The 19,145-nt window shown below is 46.8% G+C and overlaps 1 protein-coding gene across 1 annotated transcript in view; it reads left to right on the top strand.

The window, feature by feature from the left end:
• Positions 1–3,163: 3,163 nt before the first annotated feature.
• ILDR2 (immunoglobulin like domain containing receptor 2) overlaps positions 3,164–19,145 on the top strand; it is a gene marked incomplete at both ends in the record, with an annotated part of 32,732 nt that continues 16,750 nt past the window's right edge. Inside the window, 7 exon segments of the mRNA XM_079547480.1 lie at positions 3,164–3,221; positions 3,224–3,479; positions 3,481–3,531; positions 3,533–3,615; positions 3,618–3,695; positions 11,066–11,398; positions 11,884–12,003. Of these exon segments, the coding sequence (XP_079403606.1) occupies positions 3,164–3,221; positions 3,224–3,479; positions 3,481–3,531; positions 3,533–3,615; positions 3,618–3,695; positions 11,066–11,398; positions 11,884–12,003 (979 nt within the window).

Below are 19,145 nucleotides of genomic sequence, written 5' to 3'. Positions count from 1 at the left end.
TGCACTGTGTCTAAGAAAGAACTGGGGGCAGCATGGGAAACTTATACGGAGTAAATATTAGAGAAAGAGGTTTGTTTTCTTTTTTATAATGCTGAATTTATATTGTAGAAATCAAGGCCCATTAGAATGAGAAAATAGTTTCCCCATTAAGTATTCTGAATGTTAGTTGGTACAAATGGCATGGTTAAGAAGAAAAGCAGTTTATATATCACCCAATCCTGACGTTAATGGGAAGTAAAAGCTCCGTATTATTGTGCAATCATATGTACCCAGGCAGTTGAGAAAACTAACAAACAAAATATACAGAGAGAGCGCATATATTTCAGTGATGTCCTGCTGTGAAGCTATCAACGATTAATAGGAGACTCTGGAGTAACAAAGAAAATGAGGAGGAGTTTTAGTTAGTAACTATTCCGAAGAAACTCAGTAAACGCTGTGATTTGATGATGTGTCACCTAGTACCTTCTGTAACGTGTTGCTCTCAGTACTAAATCAAGAGAACAGTGCCTAATGGCTGAATGTAGTACAACATCCCAGAAAGCTGTCGAAATCACTGTTTCTATGGAAATTTCTACCACGGGAATCCAGGAGACTGAATGGATTTGAAAAAGTACTCATGAAGAAATGCACTTTCATGCAACACGTAGGGTTTTCTGGCATGTTGCTGAGATGGGTCATTCTGAGCGAAGTGCTGGCATGTGTCCTTCCAGATGTTGGAAGCATTAAAAAACTGACTGCTTATCAACAGAGGAAATGGCCCCAAAAGATTGGTACTGGAAGATCAAAGGAGGGAGGGGAATTGAGTTGTTGGCAAGAAGACAGAAGAGCTATGGGTAGCGGCAGCATGAGTAACAAGAAGAGAATTTGTTTCTGTATTGTTCAGCTGAATTGTTCATGGTCCCATTGTTTACAGAACTGCTGCAAGCAGTGTTGAGGTATCACTCATATCAGTGCTGTAGAGTGGTATTCTTCCAGTTCAGTCTCAGGCTACATTTTTCAGGACAGAAATGGAAAGCTTGGTCATCCATTATCAAGGTTGGAGAGAGATAAAGATTGAAGCCGTTTGATTGAATGTTGTTTTTCAGCGCACACGTAGTCCCTGCAGTGGGTTGAAGTGATCTGGCTAATTCCTTAGGAATTCACCTGCTGTCTGAAGGTAAAATGAGCCTAACTGTACAGCTTTCTGTCTCCAAGAACAGGCTAAAATGAAGGACAGCAACCCTAAATTATCTATTAAGCCAGCTCAGAAGCTGTAATTTTCAGATCAAGGGTTTACGGAGATCTGGAACAGCTATTCAAGGCTCAGGCATCCGTCATATGTGTGTATATACAAATGACAGCTCACGTTACATTAAAAAGAACCATACACGATGTTTTAGTATGTGAACGTTTCAAAGCAGCTATAAATCCAAAGTTACATGCAAAACAATGGTGCTTCCATGTATTGAAAATCTTTCCTTCCTTTGTTGTGAGTCAAAAGTTTAGCTAAAATGTTGTACATGCCAAATTTATTTGGAAAAGCTGGAGTGGAATAAAAAAAAAAAAAAAAAGCTAGGAGTAGCTAACAATAGTGACACATAAGAGATTGTGCTACTCCCAGCTTTTAACCTATGAGATAATTCCAGATCAACAGGATCTCAGGAAACTGGATCAGCCTCCTGCCCAACTAAATCGTAGAAGGAGAAGGTGCAGGGATTTCATTTGAAACACTGGGTGTTGTTAGAAAAAATGCTTGAGGGAGGGAGAAATAGTAGCTTCGTGTTCACGTATTAGGAGTCTTAGTTCAGCCAGTACAAGCCTTCATGAATTACATGGCATATATATTTAATCCTGACGAGGCAGGCCCTCAGATAATCTGAGATGATTCTGTGTATTTCCTGAGTCTGAAGTTACAGCCCTAGGAAGAGCTCCAACCGTGCCTTTCACCTGCAAGTATGCAAGTGTGCAAACCCTGAGTACTGGGTTTGTGTGCTTTATTTAGCATGGTAGGGTCTTAGTTCTTCATTGTGGCCTTTAGCTAGCACTGCCAAACAATTACACTTATACTCGGAGGCATTCAAGGCTGGGTTGGACAGGGCCCTGGGCAGCCTCATCTGGTGGGTGGCAGCCCTGCCCATGGCGAGGAGTTGGGGCTGGCTGGACTGTGAGGTCCCTTCCAAACCAAACCCTCCTGTGATGTTTTGGATTCTATGATGTATCAGGTCAGAGAGACCTTCTGACTCCTAACAGATCAGGACACTAGTTGGAGATGGGTGTGTATTTCTTTATAAGCAACACTGAATAAAAACAAACTATGTGAGAAGTATTTTTAAATAACATTGAGTTGCTGGGAATAAAGCACTTAAAAGCAGGCTGTGCCTGGGGATCATCTCCTCGCCCCATTCCAGTTCAACTACATCAACAGAAGGACTACAACTATTCAAAAAACAACTCAAACGTTTCAACAGATCTTTTATCACAGCAAAAGTGCCGTTTTGCTTTCTTGCTTGGAAATTAAGGATCTATTTTTATTTGCTGTTTTTGAAAAATGTGTATCTTGCTTGCAGTCAATTTCAGATTGAGTGGTATGCAATTGAAAAACACCAGCTGGAGGTATCTTAGGGTCATATTGCAGACACCACTTGCACACAGTGGGCACACCCAGCACCAATCCCTTTGGGTCCAGCAGGGCACTAGAAAATCAGCATCAGTTGTGTTCTATGACACACTGGAACAGGCTGCCCAAGGAGGTTGTGGATGCCCCATCCCTGGAGGCATTCAAGGCCAGGCTGGATGTGGCTCTGGGCAGCCTGGTCTGGTGATTGGTGACCCTGCACATAGCAGAGGTTGAAACTAGGTGATCTTTGTGGTCCTTTTCAACCCAGGCCATTCTATGATTCTATGATTCTCTTTGGCACGTTCCATTGGAATGGAGGCTGATCCCGTGTGGATCACCGACATCTGCAGAATCCAAACTTTGGTTCCAAATGCGAGCTGAGCCCCTGAAAGAAGTACAGCGTGTATGCATCTGGGCTTGCGTTGATCGGGGCTGTTTTGTGGCACAGCAACATCCACCATTGGAACAATGATCGACAGCAGCACTTCTAGTTGGCAGCTCCCCCCAAAAACTTCCAGCCCCGTCCAACATCGCGTTGGCACCAACACCCAACGCCCCACGGCTCAGATGTCGGTCTCTAACAGCCAGAACACCTCCTCCTCGTGTAAAGTTGGATCTCTTCTTGATCTAAAATCGCAGCGATTGATCACGGTGCAAGTGGAAGCCCAAGGGAAACGCTGCACTGCAACAGCCTGCTCTCGTTTCCCGAGGTACACGCGGTTAATCTGGGGGCACAGATGATCGGAACGGACATTTTTAGCAACGAAGCCGCGGGCGCGGGGAGTTGCGGAGCAGCGCTGCAGGGAGCTCCCGGCAACCGAGCGGCGCTTCCCTCAGCCCCAACCCCGCGGATCCGCGCCCCCCACCCGCGCTGTCCCCGCCCGGCCCGGCCCCGCGAGGCGGCCCCCAGCCGGCGGCGGGGGAGGAGCGGAGCTGAGCGGAGCTGAGCGCGGCGCAGCCACACGACGCGGCCTCGCCGCCGGCTCCTGGCGGGGCAGTCCCGGCCCTCTCCCGCCGCCCGCGGCATGCCCGCCCTGCCCGGCCAGCGGGAAGATGGGTGGGCGCCTCCTGGGCTGCGTCGTGCTGCTGTGGCTCGCAGGTACGAGCGGCTCCGCGCGATCAGTTGAGGGGGGGTCGGGGGAACGTCCCGCGGGGCAGTTTGCGGAGACTTCGCCGGGAGGGCGCGGGGGCAACTCGGGGTGCGAGGATCGGCAGCCGCCGCGGGGAGGGAGAGGAGCGCGACGGCGGGAGCCCGGGGGGGCCGCAGTGTCCTTGGCTGCGGGCGGTGGGGACGGCGGCCGGGAACAATTTGAGGAACTTCTCCTTGGTCCGCCGGGGTGCGGGACGAGAGCGCTGCCCTGCGCCTCCGGGGCCCCCGTGCCCGGGCCTCCGAGAACCGTACGGGACTGGTGCTCCTGCCCGGGCTGGCTAGCCGAGGGCGACGGGCGCGGGGGAGCAGGAGTGCTCCGGGGTGGGAAAAGGGCCGAGAAAGGGCTGTGAAGGGTCGGGCAGGGAGAAGAGGAGAGGGTAGAGGACAGCGCTCTGCCTGCTTCGAGCCGGGCACAGGAGGCTGTGGAAGGGCTGCGGCAGGCTGGCTGCCAGGGAGGCGAAGGAGAGGGAGCGCTCCCAATTTCACACCGGTATTTCACACCGCCGCCCGTGTATCCCACAGAAAAGACCTCAGGCTCTTCCTCTTCAGATTTAGGATTCGCAGGCGGTAAATTCGGCTTTTAGTCATAACACCTCTCTCCCACCGCCCACCCACTCTTCCATTGCTCTCTGGCTCTGAGTCATCCCCAGCCTGCCTGCTGCTCCCTCCCAGCGTTACACGGCCTCAGCTGGGGCCTCGCAGCTCCCGGCCCGTCGCCCCCTCTCCGCTTTCCGTTTGGCCGCTTCTGAGTGTACCCCACTCGGTCTCCTCTCTGCTCGCCGTAGCTGCTGACAAACAGCATTCAGGGACTGGTAAGAGCGCAGAGCACACACAGACGTGACTTCACATTCCTCCCTCTCCTTAAAGAGGTTCGTTATCTGCAAACGTCTGGCTAGATCAGGACCTCTCCATCAGCCTGCTGACACCTTTCCCCGCCATTGAAGGCAGCCACCGCTCGGAACCTGCCGGGTCTGTGCGGAGCGGGAGGAGAGCTCCCAGACTCCCTAGTCCTCCACGCAGGCAACAGGTTACTGCGCGGGGATGGAGCGGGCACCGTGCTTCGCTCAGCCGAGAGCAAGCGAATAAGCAAAGGGTTGCTTGTGTGTGTGTGCACAGACAAGGGAGAGAGGCTGGTAAACACAGACTCAAGATTGCCGAATGGCTGTGCAAAGGAACGAGAGGTCAGTCTCGGGGTAGAGAGCCTGCATCCCGCTGGAGGTACTTGTGTTCCGAGGTAGTGGAGTGGGGGTGGGAGCTGGAGGGCTTGAGGCAGGGAGAGCGGGACGGGGAGACAAAGGGGAGTGAGGGAGAGGGAGGTCTCGCCCCATCACTCCCCCCTCCCCCCTCGAGATGGGCTGAGAAATTCCCAATCAGCGTTCGCAGCTCCTTCCTCCCCCCCCCCCCCCCAGTGATTGTTCTTCCTTGTCCATCCTTTGTAGTTAGTTTTTAGCTCTTGTATTTATCTTTTGTCTCCTTTCACACATTTCGACTTACTGCAAGTTCAAAAAATCCCCTGAATAGTGCAGTGCCTTTGGTTGGGCTTCTCTCCCATGAGGTCATTTTTTTCTCTGTAACTTAGCGCTCATTACCTGTTTACTTTTGTGTGCGGAAGGGCCACTGCAATGCCGTACTGTAACACAGGGGTGGGTGATTTCCTACTCTTAGTTTGCCAGTCACAGTTCAGAAGGGGCATGCTGGAGCACGGCTGTGCTTTGCCCTTCCATGGCCTACAGAGCAACCTCTCTGGGATGTCACACACAGTCCTTGGTATTTCAGGGCTATGGACTTCTGCAGTTAAGTTGGGAGCGTGGGACATTGGGTGTAACAGCATCATGGGGAATAGAAATGAGTAAAGAAATCTGAATCTACTGCTCGGTATGCAGAGCCTGAGCTGTATCCCGTGTGGAGAGCTTTCATATTGAGGTTCTGTGCTGTGAGTGTTGCCTCTGCTTTTCTGCAACTTTGGTTTTGTTTCGTTCCAGGTTAAGCAGTCTGTTTTGCTTTGGAACTGTGTAAAGCGCTACGCTTCCATTTCAGTGCAGCTGACCTATTTAGGCATTGGTTTTCTGCTGGCTACAAAAGTTGGCAGTTAGTGGCCATGGAGCTAAGAACACAAGTCTTATAGCAGCTAGACCATGATGTGCAATCCATTTTCCCATAAACCATTCAGTCTGATGGTGGTGGCTTTGCTGGTTAATTGCGTGGATTTTGCTGGTTAACCGTGCAATGTTATCCTGCCTGAGTTGATAGAAGTCCGTACAGCAAATTTTAGTGGTCATGCTGGCTCTCCATTCACTTACTTGCATCTCTGTGTGTCATCACTGATTTCCAATCTCAGAACCCAGACTTTAGTATCATCACTGATTTCCAATCTCAGAACCCAGACTTTATGATTTGGGCTGGATCCACATTTGTAAGCATTGTCTGTGTTCAGCAGTGGGGGAGAGAGCACATCTAGTTGATGGGCAGTAGCCAAGGCACAATGAAGAGAATCATAGAATCATAAAGGTTAGAAAAGACCACTAAGATCACCTTATCCAACTGCCATCCCATCCCCACCATGCACACTAAGCATGTTGCTCAGTGCCACATTTACCCTTTTCCTGAACACCCCCAGGGTGACTCCACCAGCTCCCTGGGCAGCCTGTGCTAGTGCTTCACCGCTCTTTCAAGAAATTTCAAGAAATTTTTCTTGATATCCAACCTGAAGGATACAGCATCCTTTTGCCCCGTTTTTTATTTTCTATGGGGAAGTGGTACAAATTATATTAGGAGCACCGTCTCTTACCTATGTACTTGTCCTTGTGCCAAAACCCTGAAGTGTAGGCTAGGAGTAGTTTTAATGAGGTTTGGTTTAGGGTCCAAGGACCTCCTGTTCTCATGGATGCACCTCTGGAACTCCTGTCAGTAAAGGTGCATAAGATTGTGGGGTGCCATTTCTCTAGTTTCTCAGCATCAGCCCTGCTGCTCCAGGCAAATTGCAATGCGGGCCAAATAACAGCAAAGAAAGAGATGTGATTCTTGCGCAGATAAGGAGATCTGTGCTGACCTGAAGAATGATGTGTACTTCCTTCTCTTGGACTTGACTCTTATATGCTAGAAGGATACAGACCTATTACCTTGAACTACAGTGTTTGCCTTTGTCATTATTTACAGAGATGAGTGCTTCAGGTCGGCTTTATTCTATTCATAAAGGCTAGCTTAAGGCTGGGTAATGAAGCTGAATTTTCCTGGGATCCATCTCACCTTGGGGAAGCATAGGCTTTTGTTTCTGAAGGACAACTGAAAGAAGAACTGAAGTTTGCACTTCTCAGTTACCCTCTTTTTTTTTTGTCTTGTGGAAGGTGCTTAGGAAGATCAGGCTCACGAGGTTCAAATATGCCCATACGGATACCCCCTCTATAATCACTTCCTGGAATTTTCTTTAATCAGCAGTAAAATGTATTAGGAATAGCTTGTGTGTAATGTTGGCTGTGTAGTTTGCACGCATAATCTAAAGGTAGTGTGGAGATGCAATCAGAAGAAAATAGGGATACAAATACATAGATTTTTTCTTTCTGATAGTCAGGATATCTGTGTTTTTAAGTGTACTTGATTAATATTTGGAGAACTTGTCCAGGGACTTAAGGGGAGCAAAGAAAAAGGGAAGTACAATTGTCACGTGGTCCTGTGGCTCTCACAGGCCACATTTCACAAGATTTCTCTTATGAAAGTTCAAATCATTTGAAATTCACAGTAAACAGATTGGCTCTCTAGAGTGCAAATATGTTGTTTCTGTAATGATTTTGAAGTAAGGGCTCATCTTGCTCTGCCCATGTTTATCAAAACATAGCAGAGCACAGCTCTGTTCCTTTTTAATCCTGCTAATATTAAACTCGATGCAGCCGCTGCAATCTGCTGTCACCAAGCTTGTCATCTTTTTTTCATATCTTTGACTGTTTTTGTGCTCTGCTATGTAAGCAGCCCAGATTTCTGTCCTGAGGCTTCTGGCATCCTGGCTAGTCTCTTCGAGATCGTTGAGCTCAGCAGTTGCTTCTTGAGCTTGAGGAATTCCTAAGGACACCTCTGTAATTCGTGTGCGCAGACATCTGTGGTGGAGCCGCCATCTTGTCATCCAGCGTCCTGCTGGCCTTTTGATGGGTGTTTTTACAGCAGTGTTGTATTACATGAATAGATTCAGATGCTTTTTCTTTTTTTTTTTTTTTCCAGAGGAAGTAACAGGTGTATAATTTCCCAGTTCAGCCCTATGTAATTATATACAATTTGACTTAAATAGATTGAGAATTTCCACTGATCCGGACTCTGTCTGAGGCACTGTGTTGTTCTCAGATGCTATTTCTGGAAAAGATCCGAAAAGAATGTTTTACAAGTTAAAGAAGACCTTGGGATAAGATGCAGAAGATGCCAAATAACTTACTGCACATCTCCCAATTGCTTTTGGATAGAAAAGGAAATCTTGCATTTTCCCAAAAGCTGCTTGCAAATTTCTTTTCTCAATATAGACATTCACATGGGAAAGGGGTGGAGAAAGTTAGTCAGATGAGAATTTGCTAAAGCTCAGCTAATCATTTATTAAAGCAGTCCCTGGCTCACCAAACTCATTAATCTCATTAACAGGAAAGGAGTGCTGCAGCACATGGATAGCTGAAAGCACTGTGTTTACTGAGTAGCATACTTCGTTCACAAGGGAAAGATTTAAATATTCCCTGTGTCAGTGCTTTATCCTTGAAGCTGAAGTAACATGATGAGTCACTTGGTCACCTCATGTCACGTGTTGGCTTTGGCCACAGACTGCCTGGAGTCAGGTGCAGAGCCGCCAGATCCAGGTCTGGCCTGTACCCATTCATTTTTTCGAGCTGTTTGTCATGTCTCTTAAATTCAGATGCAGCCTGAGAAGCATGGGTCCCTGGAGAGGAAGGAATAAGATCACATCACCATTTGGATCACCATTAGAACCAAGCAGTGACATTCCCCCAGTGCTGCGTGGCCCCATGTTTCTGTCCATCTTGCCCCTGGGAGCAAGACCCAGCAGAAACATCCCAGCTGCTGCTGCTGGAGTTCTCTTTTTGCCTCTGGTCCCTGCCTCTGCTGTGGCGGCGTCTTGCTGGGACCTCAACTGTGGTACACGGTACTCTGGAGAGCACATACTTACGCATTTGGATTTGAGTCCAGGCATTTCTAGCAAAACTAGTGACATCTGCACAATTTCAATATGGCACAAGTGCTATCTGTGTAATGTCATGTGTTTGTTACATGTATAGTACAGCATTCTTGCAAATGCCATAGCACCCCTGTGCACCACAAACCTTCGCTTAGTAGTCCCCAGTGTCACATCTGCCTAGATCAGTAACTCTTTGATAGTATCGGTGACTATCTATTCTCTCTGAAGTAAGCTTTCTCCCTAGGTGCTGTCCATACTGTGTCTTTATTTCCCATGTGGTGTTTGTAGGCTTTATTGTGATTTCTGGTGTGGAAAACTGATAATGTTTTGAAATTACATTCGGCATTGGTCTAAGCTTCTCACTTTCTTTTGGTTACGACTCCTGATCATGAGACATTTGCTTGCTTTTGCTTTTCAGGTCTGCGGCTATATTTGACTGGACTCTGTCCCTTTGTGCCTTCTGTTGTCATGCTTTTGGTGTACTTGCTGCTGTCTCTGTTTTCAGCTCTACTGCTTTAGTGTTTATGTCTTTCTTTCCCCATCCTAAAGACGTCCGTCATTTCAGTTTCTTTTGCAAGCTCTCTTGTTTTCATCTCCAGCTTCTGTTGTGGGTGGTGTATTTTTGTTGGCTCCATTTCCTCTCCTTTTGGCATCACGTTTTAATCTGCTGCAACCTGGCTTTAGCCTTCTGAGATTATTTTGACCTAGGCTAAGACATCTTCAACCCTTCCCAATTAACGTAAACTTCTTTGTTCTGCATCAGCCATCTACTTACCCGAATACTTCAGCCTTACTCTGTTTTTTTCTTTTTTGGCACTTGCTCTTCTCTCCTATTGTTTCCCCCCATAAGGAAATCTTGCTGTGTTCTCAGTCTTGCATTCTTCCCTGAGCCTTATCCAAGTCCAGCAGTCCGTCATGATGCAGTGTAGGCTTCCTCTGCATCCTTCTTCCGTTCAATGTTTGCGTTTGGTTTGTTCTCTTCTTCACTGTGCTCTGTGCTTCAGGGTATATACCGGAGGGAGCTGCCACCATACTGAAACTGGTTTCCTTTTTCCACGTGAGCTGTCACTATCAGGCCCTGCTGTCCCCCAGCTGCAGAGGGTGCCCCTAGATGGAAACTTGTTCCTTCTCAATTCCCCCCTTGCTGTGGGGCTGTTTCTGTCCCTCCACCACTTGGCACGTAGAAGCCTGAAAGGGTGGCTGCATATGTTTCCAGTGTTGTGTAAGTGCTTCCTCAATCATTCCCACCTGCAGTGCAGGAGGCCAGGAAGCAAAGAGGGGCATGCGTGGGAGGTTTTGGCCATTTCACTGTGGGTAGATGGAGTATCTCGCTATTCTAAGTGCTCACTGCTGGCATTGCTCACTATCTCTTGGCTTCTCCTAGAGCTACATAAGGATGTGGCAGCAATCCTGCTTGTATTTATTTCCCATGTATCTTCTTTCAGGCCCTAATACAATCAGCTTCAAGCTGCAGCTTTCCTGTCAACTGGTAGATAAACGTTACGCATTGAGCTCCATCTCCTCCATGGGAATGTGAAAAATGTGGGTGTTTGGGCCATTTTTCTCCACGCCTGCCACATGGATCAGTTTCTCTCAGTGCCAAACACCAATTGTGCCAAAAGCTATGCAATTTGGTTCTACTCTTTCCTGTGTCTCTAGTTTGGCCAAGCTATCAGCAATGTTGAACACCATTGCGCGGAGGGCTTGGCTGGTGCTGCTTGCTGCTTCACCTTCAGAGAGCAAATGTGATGACACTGAAATTAGGAGTGGGTCAGTTATTCTTCATTAGGACTGGTGTGAACGTGAGATCTCACCCCTTAGCTGGCCCTGAGAAGTGGAATATGGCCATCCCTCTTCCTTACTTAAAAATGCCATAGAAGCATGAATCGCACACCACTATGTTGGTGTTACCACAGAGCATAAGGATACTTCAGTTGAGCCTTCAGTCCCATTATACAGTATTTTTCCTTGTAGCTGTAACATATCCAAGGAGCAAACAGCCAACCTTTGCTTGTGTATGCTGAGGAGTGTTGCACTCTAGCAAACTGATGGTCATTTTAATGTTGTGCACATGGGAAGAATGACAGCATGACAAAGTGCCACAATCCCCTCTTGAAGCCGTGCCGAGACGTGTGACACTAATATTTTTGTCTTTCAGCTGAGGTGGAAGGACTGCGAGTCACTGTGCCTGAGAAGAAGAAGGTAGCCATGTTGTTTCAGCCTGCTCTGCTTCGCTGCCATTTCTCTACTTCTTCCACCCAACCAGCTGTGGTGCAGTGGAGGTATAAATCTTACTGTCAGGACCGGATGGGAGAAGCACTGGGTATGGTAACTTCTGGTTTACAAACAATGAGCAAGAGGAACCTGGACTGGGATCCCTACCTGGACTGTGTGGACAGCAGAAGGACGGTCCGTGTCGTGGCCTCCAAGCAAGGATCTGCCGTCACTATAGGGGACTTCTATAAGGAGAGAGACGTCAGCATTGTCCATGGTAACTTTCCTACTCTGGTGATCTGTGATGGGGATTGGAAGTGACTCTTAGCAATTTGGAGTACTGGAGGCTGGTAATAGTTGTTCAGTTAATTCCTTTAGGAAAGGTGTCAGGCTGTTGTGTAACAGGCATTTAGGATTCAGCCAAGCAGCTCTGGAACCCAATGGCCGTTCGTTCCCTTTGGTGCTTCACTTCATAGCACAAATACTGTTGGGGCCCAGGCCTTACATGGTGGAAAAGACACAATGACGCTGGATACTTTTTCTGCTCTTGGCACTTCCATAGTGAAATTCTGTGGCGCTATCTGTGTTGCCACATACAGGCACAGGGTCTTGATCTTGTTCCTCTTTCTCCTGAATTCCTGGATGTTCTGGATAAGGTTAACCACTCTTCGTAAGGAAATGATGGTTTCAGGACTTGAAGATGGACTCACTCTTTCAATTGATGTTGGAGGGAAACCTTGACTTTTCTTTTTTGACTTTCAGATGCAGACCTTCAGATTGGGAAGCTGATGTGGGGAGACAGTGGGCTGTATTACTGCCTTATTATCACACCAGATGATGTGGAGGGCAAGAATGAAGAATCAGTGGAGCTGCTTGTACTTGGTAAGCTCTCTTGTCAGATCTCATCTTCAGTAGATAGCTGATGTATCTTTCCTTCTGTTCTCTCCCTCTACATATCTGTGCACTGTATTACTATGGGTATCAAATCTATGTAAAACAGTCCCTGCAGTACCTTCGCCATTGCCTTGCACCTTGTGCAGTCATTCACACCTAGGCAAAGTGGGTGGCAAGTGCTGCCAAACCAGAATAGTAATGTTTACACCCACACTGCTCACACATCAAACTGGTGTAAATGACTACAGAAAATGCTGGTCTCTAGGAAGTCAGAACCCTTGTTTTTAAGGCATAAAATAATAAACTTGTAGCAAAGTGAACATTTGAGACCATGTCTTTCTCTCAAAAGACATCAAATCAAATGCTTTCGCAGTCTTTCAAGTCTCCCTTGGTCCTACTTTTCTGAGAATGCAAAGAAGCACTGTGTTTATCTGCTTGAGTGTGGCAATTTGGGATATTTTTCTTCCTGTTTAGTTGTACTTATATGCTTAAAGGTACAATTTCATAATCACCCAGTCAAGTCTAAGCCAGTACTGCCACTAAAAGGACCTCTCCTCTCTGCAGTATGCACACTGGGCTGTGTGTGCCTCTCTTAGGCTTCCTTGTGCACTGTGGTCAATGAGATCAGGTTTTTGCCTGTTTGCAAGTTTAGCTTTCAGGTACAGCATCTAACAGTCCAGTTCACTGAATAAGTCAAAAGAAAGCACCCATCCCAACTATAGGAAAAAAGCAGAGTGGAATTGGACCTGTTGCGAGTGTTTGTTGAGTTTGCTTAAGCCAGTACTATACTGTTCCAAAAGGGTATTATGAGATTTTTCTAAATCTTAAGATCTGCTGACACTGATATATGTTTGTCTGGTTAGCATGTTTGTATGAGCTTTTGGGCTTACAGATCATGTACGTTTTGTGAAGGAAATTTTAGAAAGTTTGGGCCTGTAGTTCATTGTGATACCTAGAGACATACAGTAGAACACGAGATCAAGGGCACTTGACAGACAAGGCTCAGGTGAGAATTTGACAATTATATTTAGGGCTGTATTTGTCATCACAAAATAAACCAGATTGAGTAGTTTGGGTTAGGATCAGTGCCATCTCCTCTACTCATTTTTCAGATGTCAGTCAAGTGACAAAGTGGATCCCTCAAAAAAAAAAAAAAATTAATACGCCTGTCTAAATTCACAATATGACTGTGTATCATTCGCTGATTAATATCAGATCCAAGACTGACCTGCGTGAGTTTGTGTGGGGCTCTCTGCCATGTGAAGTTGTAGCTGTTACCTAGGCTCCTTAACTGTATCTGTATGGTGGTAGACTGCTGAAAGGTGACTTTCTTCACCTTTCTTGCCATAGTTTGGTGTCTTATCTGTATCTGCAATTGTGCTCAGACACCAGTGATGATGCAGTACCATGGTAACAGGAAGAATCTGGTTTTCAGCATGCACAGAAGACGGTGGGGGGGGAACTAAGAAATTACCTCCTCTGAAGCTGGCCTGATGGTACCCCTGGCCATATGTCATTGTGGTTATGTTGGGAGGAAACATGGAGGTTAGGCTGTGTTACCTTGACTGCACCTGATTTTCTTTTTGCAACAAGGTCTGACCTTGCATGTTGCACAGCCCTTTGCTAAGTTTGGCAGCAGCATGAAGGCATATTTACTATGAGCATGCTTTGTTCTGCCTCATGCTGTTTGGTGCAGCTTGTATGTATTTCTTCTCCTGGATAATGTGCATAGAGGCAACTTTCCAGCTTTCAGAGTGAGCACCTATCTTCTTCCCAATGTAGTCTTCTTCTACCTGTGCTGTTTGTGGTTTTTTTTTTTTTTCCTTTTTTTTTCTCCTCCTTTTCTTTCTCCCCAGTGATTGCTAAAGGAGGACAAGGTGGAGAAGGTAGCCAGTGGTGAAAGATACTATTTCTTAATATTCTGCTATCTTCTGGGACTTTCTTTAATATCATCTCATTACTCCATGAGGTATTATTGACTTGCAGAGGCAGTGATACAGATGCAGATCTGAGCACTTCAGTAGTCGTAACGGATGTGTGGTAAGAGTTGTTTTTTCCTGCTGCTCTTTGAATGGAACTTGGATTCCTTGTAGACACTGGAGCAGCAGAGAGCTAGTATGTCTTGCAGACACTGCCCTTCCTACTGCACATTGCTGTTTGCTCCTTGCTGGCAGTGGTCTTTCAAAAATATTTTCCGTTGCTTATTTTGAGGCTGCTGCATGGTTTAAGCCTAGATTATAATTTTGAGTAGAGCAGATGTTCTACATACTTAATCAGAATGAAAGAGGAAACAAAGATTTCTCATCTAATTGTTTCTTGTTAATGCCAAGATGTAAAGTGTATTTGGGTTAGAGGAAGATGCTGCTTGGCAGGGAGTTTAATCTCATTTACAAACTTTGGAAGGTTGGAGAAGCAAAAGTGGTAGATACCTACTGGTAGTGTCAGTACACAAGTAGAAACTTAGTTTAAAAGTAGAGGATCCTGCTTTTATGCAGTGAAATACAACATCAAAATTTGGTCAGAAGCTACTCTGTCACAACCTGGGGCCAAATCCCAAACCTGATTAAAATTACAGTATTACTTTTTTTCCTTAGAGGAAAAAATTGCAGAGATTTCTGGCTTTACTTTGCAGTTTTCCCAAAGGAGTCTCTGTAGCTGGTTTACCTAGGCCATTATGGGATTGCATATTGAGCTTTGTCACCTCTACATGTCACACTGGCATGTGCACAATGTGGACAGCTCCAGGTAGCATCAGAGAATCCCATGCACTGTCTTCATTTCAAGCCTATTTCTGAAAAGCACATAAGCATTTATCTACATCCATTCATACTCAGCAAAGCTGATGGGATTTATAGAGGTATACCTCATGTTAAGCACGTACTTACATACTTTGCTGAAAAGATTGTTCAGTAGGTTTTGCTTCATCAAGGACTTCAACTCTCTCTAAGGGAATCAGCAGGCAAGGGAAGAGGGATAGTAACCTCTGTGCCTCAGGAACACAAAAGAGAGTGAACCTATTGTAGAGAGAGGAAATTATTTCAATTTGGAAGTGTTATTATACATTTGTCAAATATTTGTATCTTGGGTTGGAATCTCCTGAGTCTAATATGATAGAAATATGAACTCTACTTTTGCTAATTTCTAACTTAGAACTTAGCAATTATACAACAGGAGTCAAACAATGCTTTCCACACTAATGTCTTCAATATTTTAGAACTCTTTGCTGACATTACAGCTGGGATAGTGAATCCATTTGCAATTTTGTAGTTGTTTTTTCTTTAACTGATAAATGTTTAAACCAAAAAACCTGAATCCTAAATTTCAGAAAGTCTCCTCCTCTGAGTAACTAGCAGCAGAGTGACCTGGCTCTTGAAAGATACAGACAATGCTATTAATCACATTGTTATTCATAGCATCTATGCACTGCTTTTTATATGAGCATGTCCACAGTCCTTAATAAAGTCATTCGGCGCAGCCATTGTTGAAAGAAACTGCACCATCTATATGCACCAGCATATGGATGCAGGGTGCCTGGAGTTCCCTTTAAATTGGAAGCACAGAGCAGGTTCAGGAGATACTCCGTCCCAGGTGACCCAACTCACTTGAGCAGTCAAGCTTAATTGCATGGAACCTAGTAAGTTTTTCTGAAAGCCAGAATTTATGTATTAGGTGCAGGGTCCTGCAAAAGCACCCATACTGCCCCTTTCCCAGGCTTTTACCTCTATAGAAAAATGGTGTGGATGTAGCCAGGCACAGCAGCTGCTGTGAAATGCATAGGTCTATGCAAACTTAGGAATGTTTGTGTTGCAAGCAAGTTTGTAAGTAGCTTAGATGTAGTATCATAGAATATCTTGGAAGGGACCTGTAACATAATAGAAAGCATAACAAGATGGCAGAGCAGCAAGGTCTTAAGCTACAGCAAGCAGGGATCTGCTTAGACATGATAGCAATAGGCACAAAAATAAGAGAAAGAAACTAGCTACTCTAAGAAGGCCTGTAAGGATCTCCAGATGAGATGCCCTCAACTCCACTACCAACCCTTAAATGAGGTCTGGGAAGGGGTGGATCCTGCCTCCACCCCTTCTGGTCACTTGGGTGCGTTGCTTGCACCTGAGCTCCCCTGGGTTGGCCCTGCCTTCCCCCAGGTCCTCAATCAGTGCTTCAAGCTCTGTCTCAGCATTTCTACTAGGGACCTCAAAGGTCATCTAGTTCCAACCCCTCTACTGTGAGCAAGATGGCCACCCACTAGTTCAGATTGCCTAGGGCCCTATCTAACCTGGCCTTAAGTGCTTCCAAGAACGTGCTTCAAAACACAGTGGTTTCATTTCCACGAGCATTTCAAGTTGCTGGGGGAGGCAGCAGAGTGATCCACTAATTTCAGTTGTTGGTTTGATACTTTGGTCACTGAACTTTGTGCTTTGTAGGCAGCTGTTGCCTACCTTTTCTCCAATGAGTTCAGCAGCCAATGCTGCATAAATGTACATATACATAATGCATGCATAAATTAGTGAAATATTATTTTATAACTGATCTTGTAGAAGCTGTAGCCTCAGCTTCTACAATATTATATGTTAAAAAACAACCATTAGTTCCATAAGCTTTTCTTAATATCTGATGTCGGCTAAAACTTAGCTGATGAGTAAACTGAAATCACAGAACCGTAAGGATTGGAAGGAACTTTTGGAGATCGTCCAGTCCAGCCTCCCTGCTAAAGCAGTTCCCTACAGCAGATTGCACAGGAAAGTGTCCAGACAGGTCTTGAATATCTCCAGAGGAGACTTTACCACCTCTTTGGGCAGCCTGCTACAGAGCTCTCTCACCTTCACAGTGAAGTTCTTCCTTGTGTTTATGTGGAACTTCCTGTGCCCCATTTTGTGCCTGTTGCCCCTTGTCCTGTTGCTGTACATCACTGAAAAGAGCCTGGCCCCATCCACCTGGCTCCCTGCACTTTAGATGAGATCCTTCCCCTCATCCTTCTCTTCTCCATGCTCAACAGTCCCAGGTTTCCCACCCTTTCCTCATATGGGAAATGTTCCTGACCCCTCATCATCTGTGAGATCTTTGGTAGTTTGTATGACCAGCCGATACTCACATAGTCTAAAACTAGAATTTGTCATGTCTAATACCTGTAGGTGGGAATGGAGGTAGACACATTTGCATGCAGCTTTACTGCACCGTACCTAATGTGCTAATAGAGACATGCGTCAGCTCTCAGAGAGGATAGATCTCTCCTGGGACCTGTGTGTATGGTGCGCAATGCTAATTAGATGGCTCTTACTTAGCAAAATGACTCAATACCTGGTATAAATATAGACAGGTTGTGTGCTGGGAGAGACTGTGTAATAAAAGGTGATGTGATAGAAAAGTTCTTGGCAAAATTTTCCCAGGCAAAGAGGACTGTTTCAGGATTCGCTCTGTTTGGCTCAGATGCTGCTGGCAGCATGCAAGCCAGCACTTGGTCGCAGTACTGGCAGGGATGTCAGTGCCCCCAGCTAGGTGCTGGGGATGAAAGGGCCAGGTCTCAGCCAGTAGGTGTCCACGGGCACCTTCACAGAGAGCGAGGGCTCTCTGATCCTGAGAGTGGGCAGAATCAGCAGGCAGAGGCAGCGCTGGGAAAGCTGGCAAAGGTCTGGGTGCCAGGAAGGCCGCTGGCCACTCCACCCCCAGCACAGTCCTCCTTGGGCACTGCCTCCTTTGTAATCAGTTCCAATACTTTATCTCCTGCTAGTCCCACGCCAGGCTACTCCTAGTTCTTTATTTCACGCCATTTAGGAGCCCTACTTGTTGCCTAGGATTTTTTACCCCTCTTTTCCTTCTTATTTGCCTGCGACAGCCACATGCTGGTCACAAAGGAGGCTGGTGTGATTAAAGGCCTCCCTTACTAAGGTCACCATGGCAACAGCCTCCTTGGAGGTCTTTGTTCCCTGCTAAAACTTTGATCTCCAAGAAGGGCTGCTGTTATTCTCCCTCCAATTGGCAGCAGGAAGGGAAGGATGGGAAGGAAGAGTAAAGTTTACTGCTAGCAGAGGGAGTGCGGAGGAGCTTACTGCAGAGAGCCGTGCTGTCCCAATAAATCTGCCAGCAGCTTCCCTGGAAAAGTGGTGGATTTACAAGTGCCATGCTTCCTCTCTGCTTTCTGGCCTCCCTGGGGCTGTGTCCTGTGCCAGGGCCTCTGGCTGCGGCACAGCTTGGCAGATTCTTCTGCCTCTGAGGGAGAAAATGTTCCCTTGCAGCTGCTGCCTCCTGTGGTCCCGCAGCTGCAGGTGGAGCTGCGGAGGCAGCCCCCGGCAGGAAACCAGTTCAATGGTTATTCTTGCATTTACCAGATCCGTATCACATTGATGCAGTTGCCAGTATTTACCATGTTCTCATATTTATCCAATTGCCGCGCTCCTGACTGCACCTGCACCTACTTTATTCCTGCCATTGTTCTCTTTTGCTAAGCGCTTATCCTCATTATTTTCATGTCTTTTCTCTGCTCAGTAACTGTTTGACTCCTGCTTTTCCCTGCTCCACTGCTATTTGTTCCCTCCTACTCTAGTCCATTCTTCTCTTGCCTGTCAGCTTCTGTCCTCACCCACATCTCTGTACCCTGCGCACCATTGGAACTCTGCAGCCCTCAGCTTTCCCATACTGTCTCTCCTCCACTGTTGTGCTGTGCTGTGTTGCCACAGGCTGGGGGCTGGTGGCCTGCCTCTGTGCTAGGCCTGGGGCATGCAGGGTGCCTGCTGTGGGAACAGTGATGGGAACGTGTCCCAGATTTGCGCTCACATGAGGACAGGCTCCTGGCTCGAGCAGAGCTGCCTGGGACAACCCTGGTAAACAGGACCATCCTCTGTATTCCTTCTTTCATTCAACGGTGCCTGCAGGGAGTTCAGTGTTGGGAGCTTGCATGGAAGACATCTTTGCAGATGGAGTCACGCTGCAGCTTAGCAGCCATGGTCCCTTCCTGAGTTTGTGTTGCTGGTAGTGTGGAGGGAGGTCAGCCTCTGCGAGGAGCACCGCCAGGAGCCTCTCGTCACTGTGGCAACCCGGCCTATGGCCAGACCTGGCTTGTCTGGCCCTGAACAGAGCAGCAGCGGGGGGAAGGGTTGTCAGGGAATTCATTTGGGGGGAGAAACAGGGAGAGC

Source organism: Tetrao urogallus (genome assembly GCF_951394365.1).
Source record: "Tetrao urogallus genome assembly, chromosome: 1".
NCBI lineage: Eukaryota > Metazoa > Chordata > Aves > Galliformes > Phasianidae > Tetrao > Tetrao urogallus.
The sequence above is the reverse complement of the archived record's forward strand: the minus strand, read 5'-3'. Positions and strand labels throughout refer to the sequence as shown.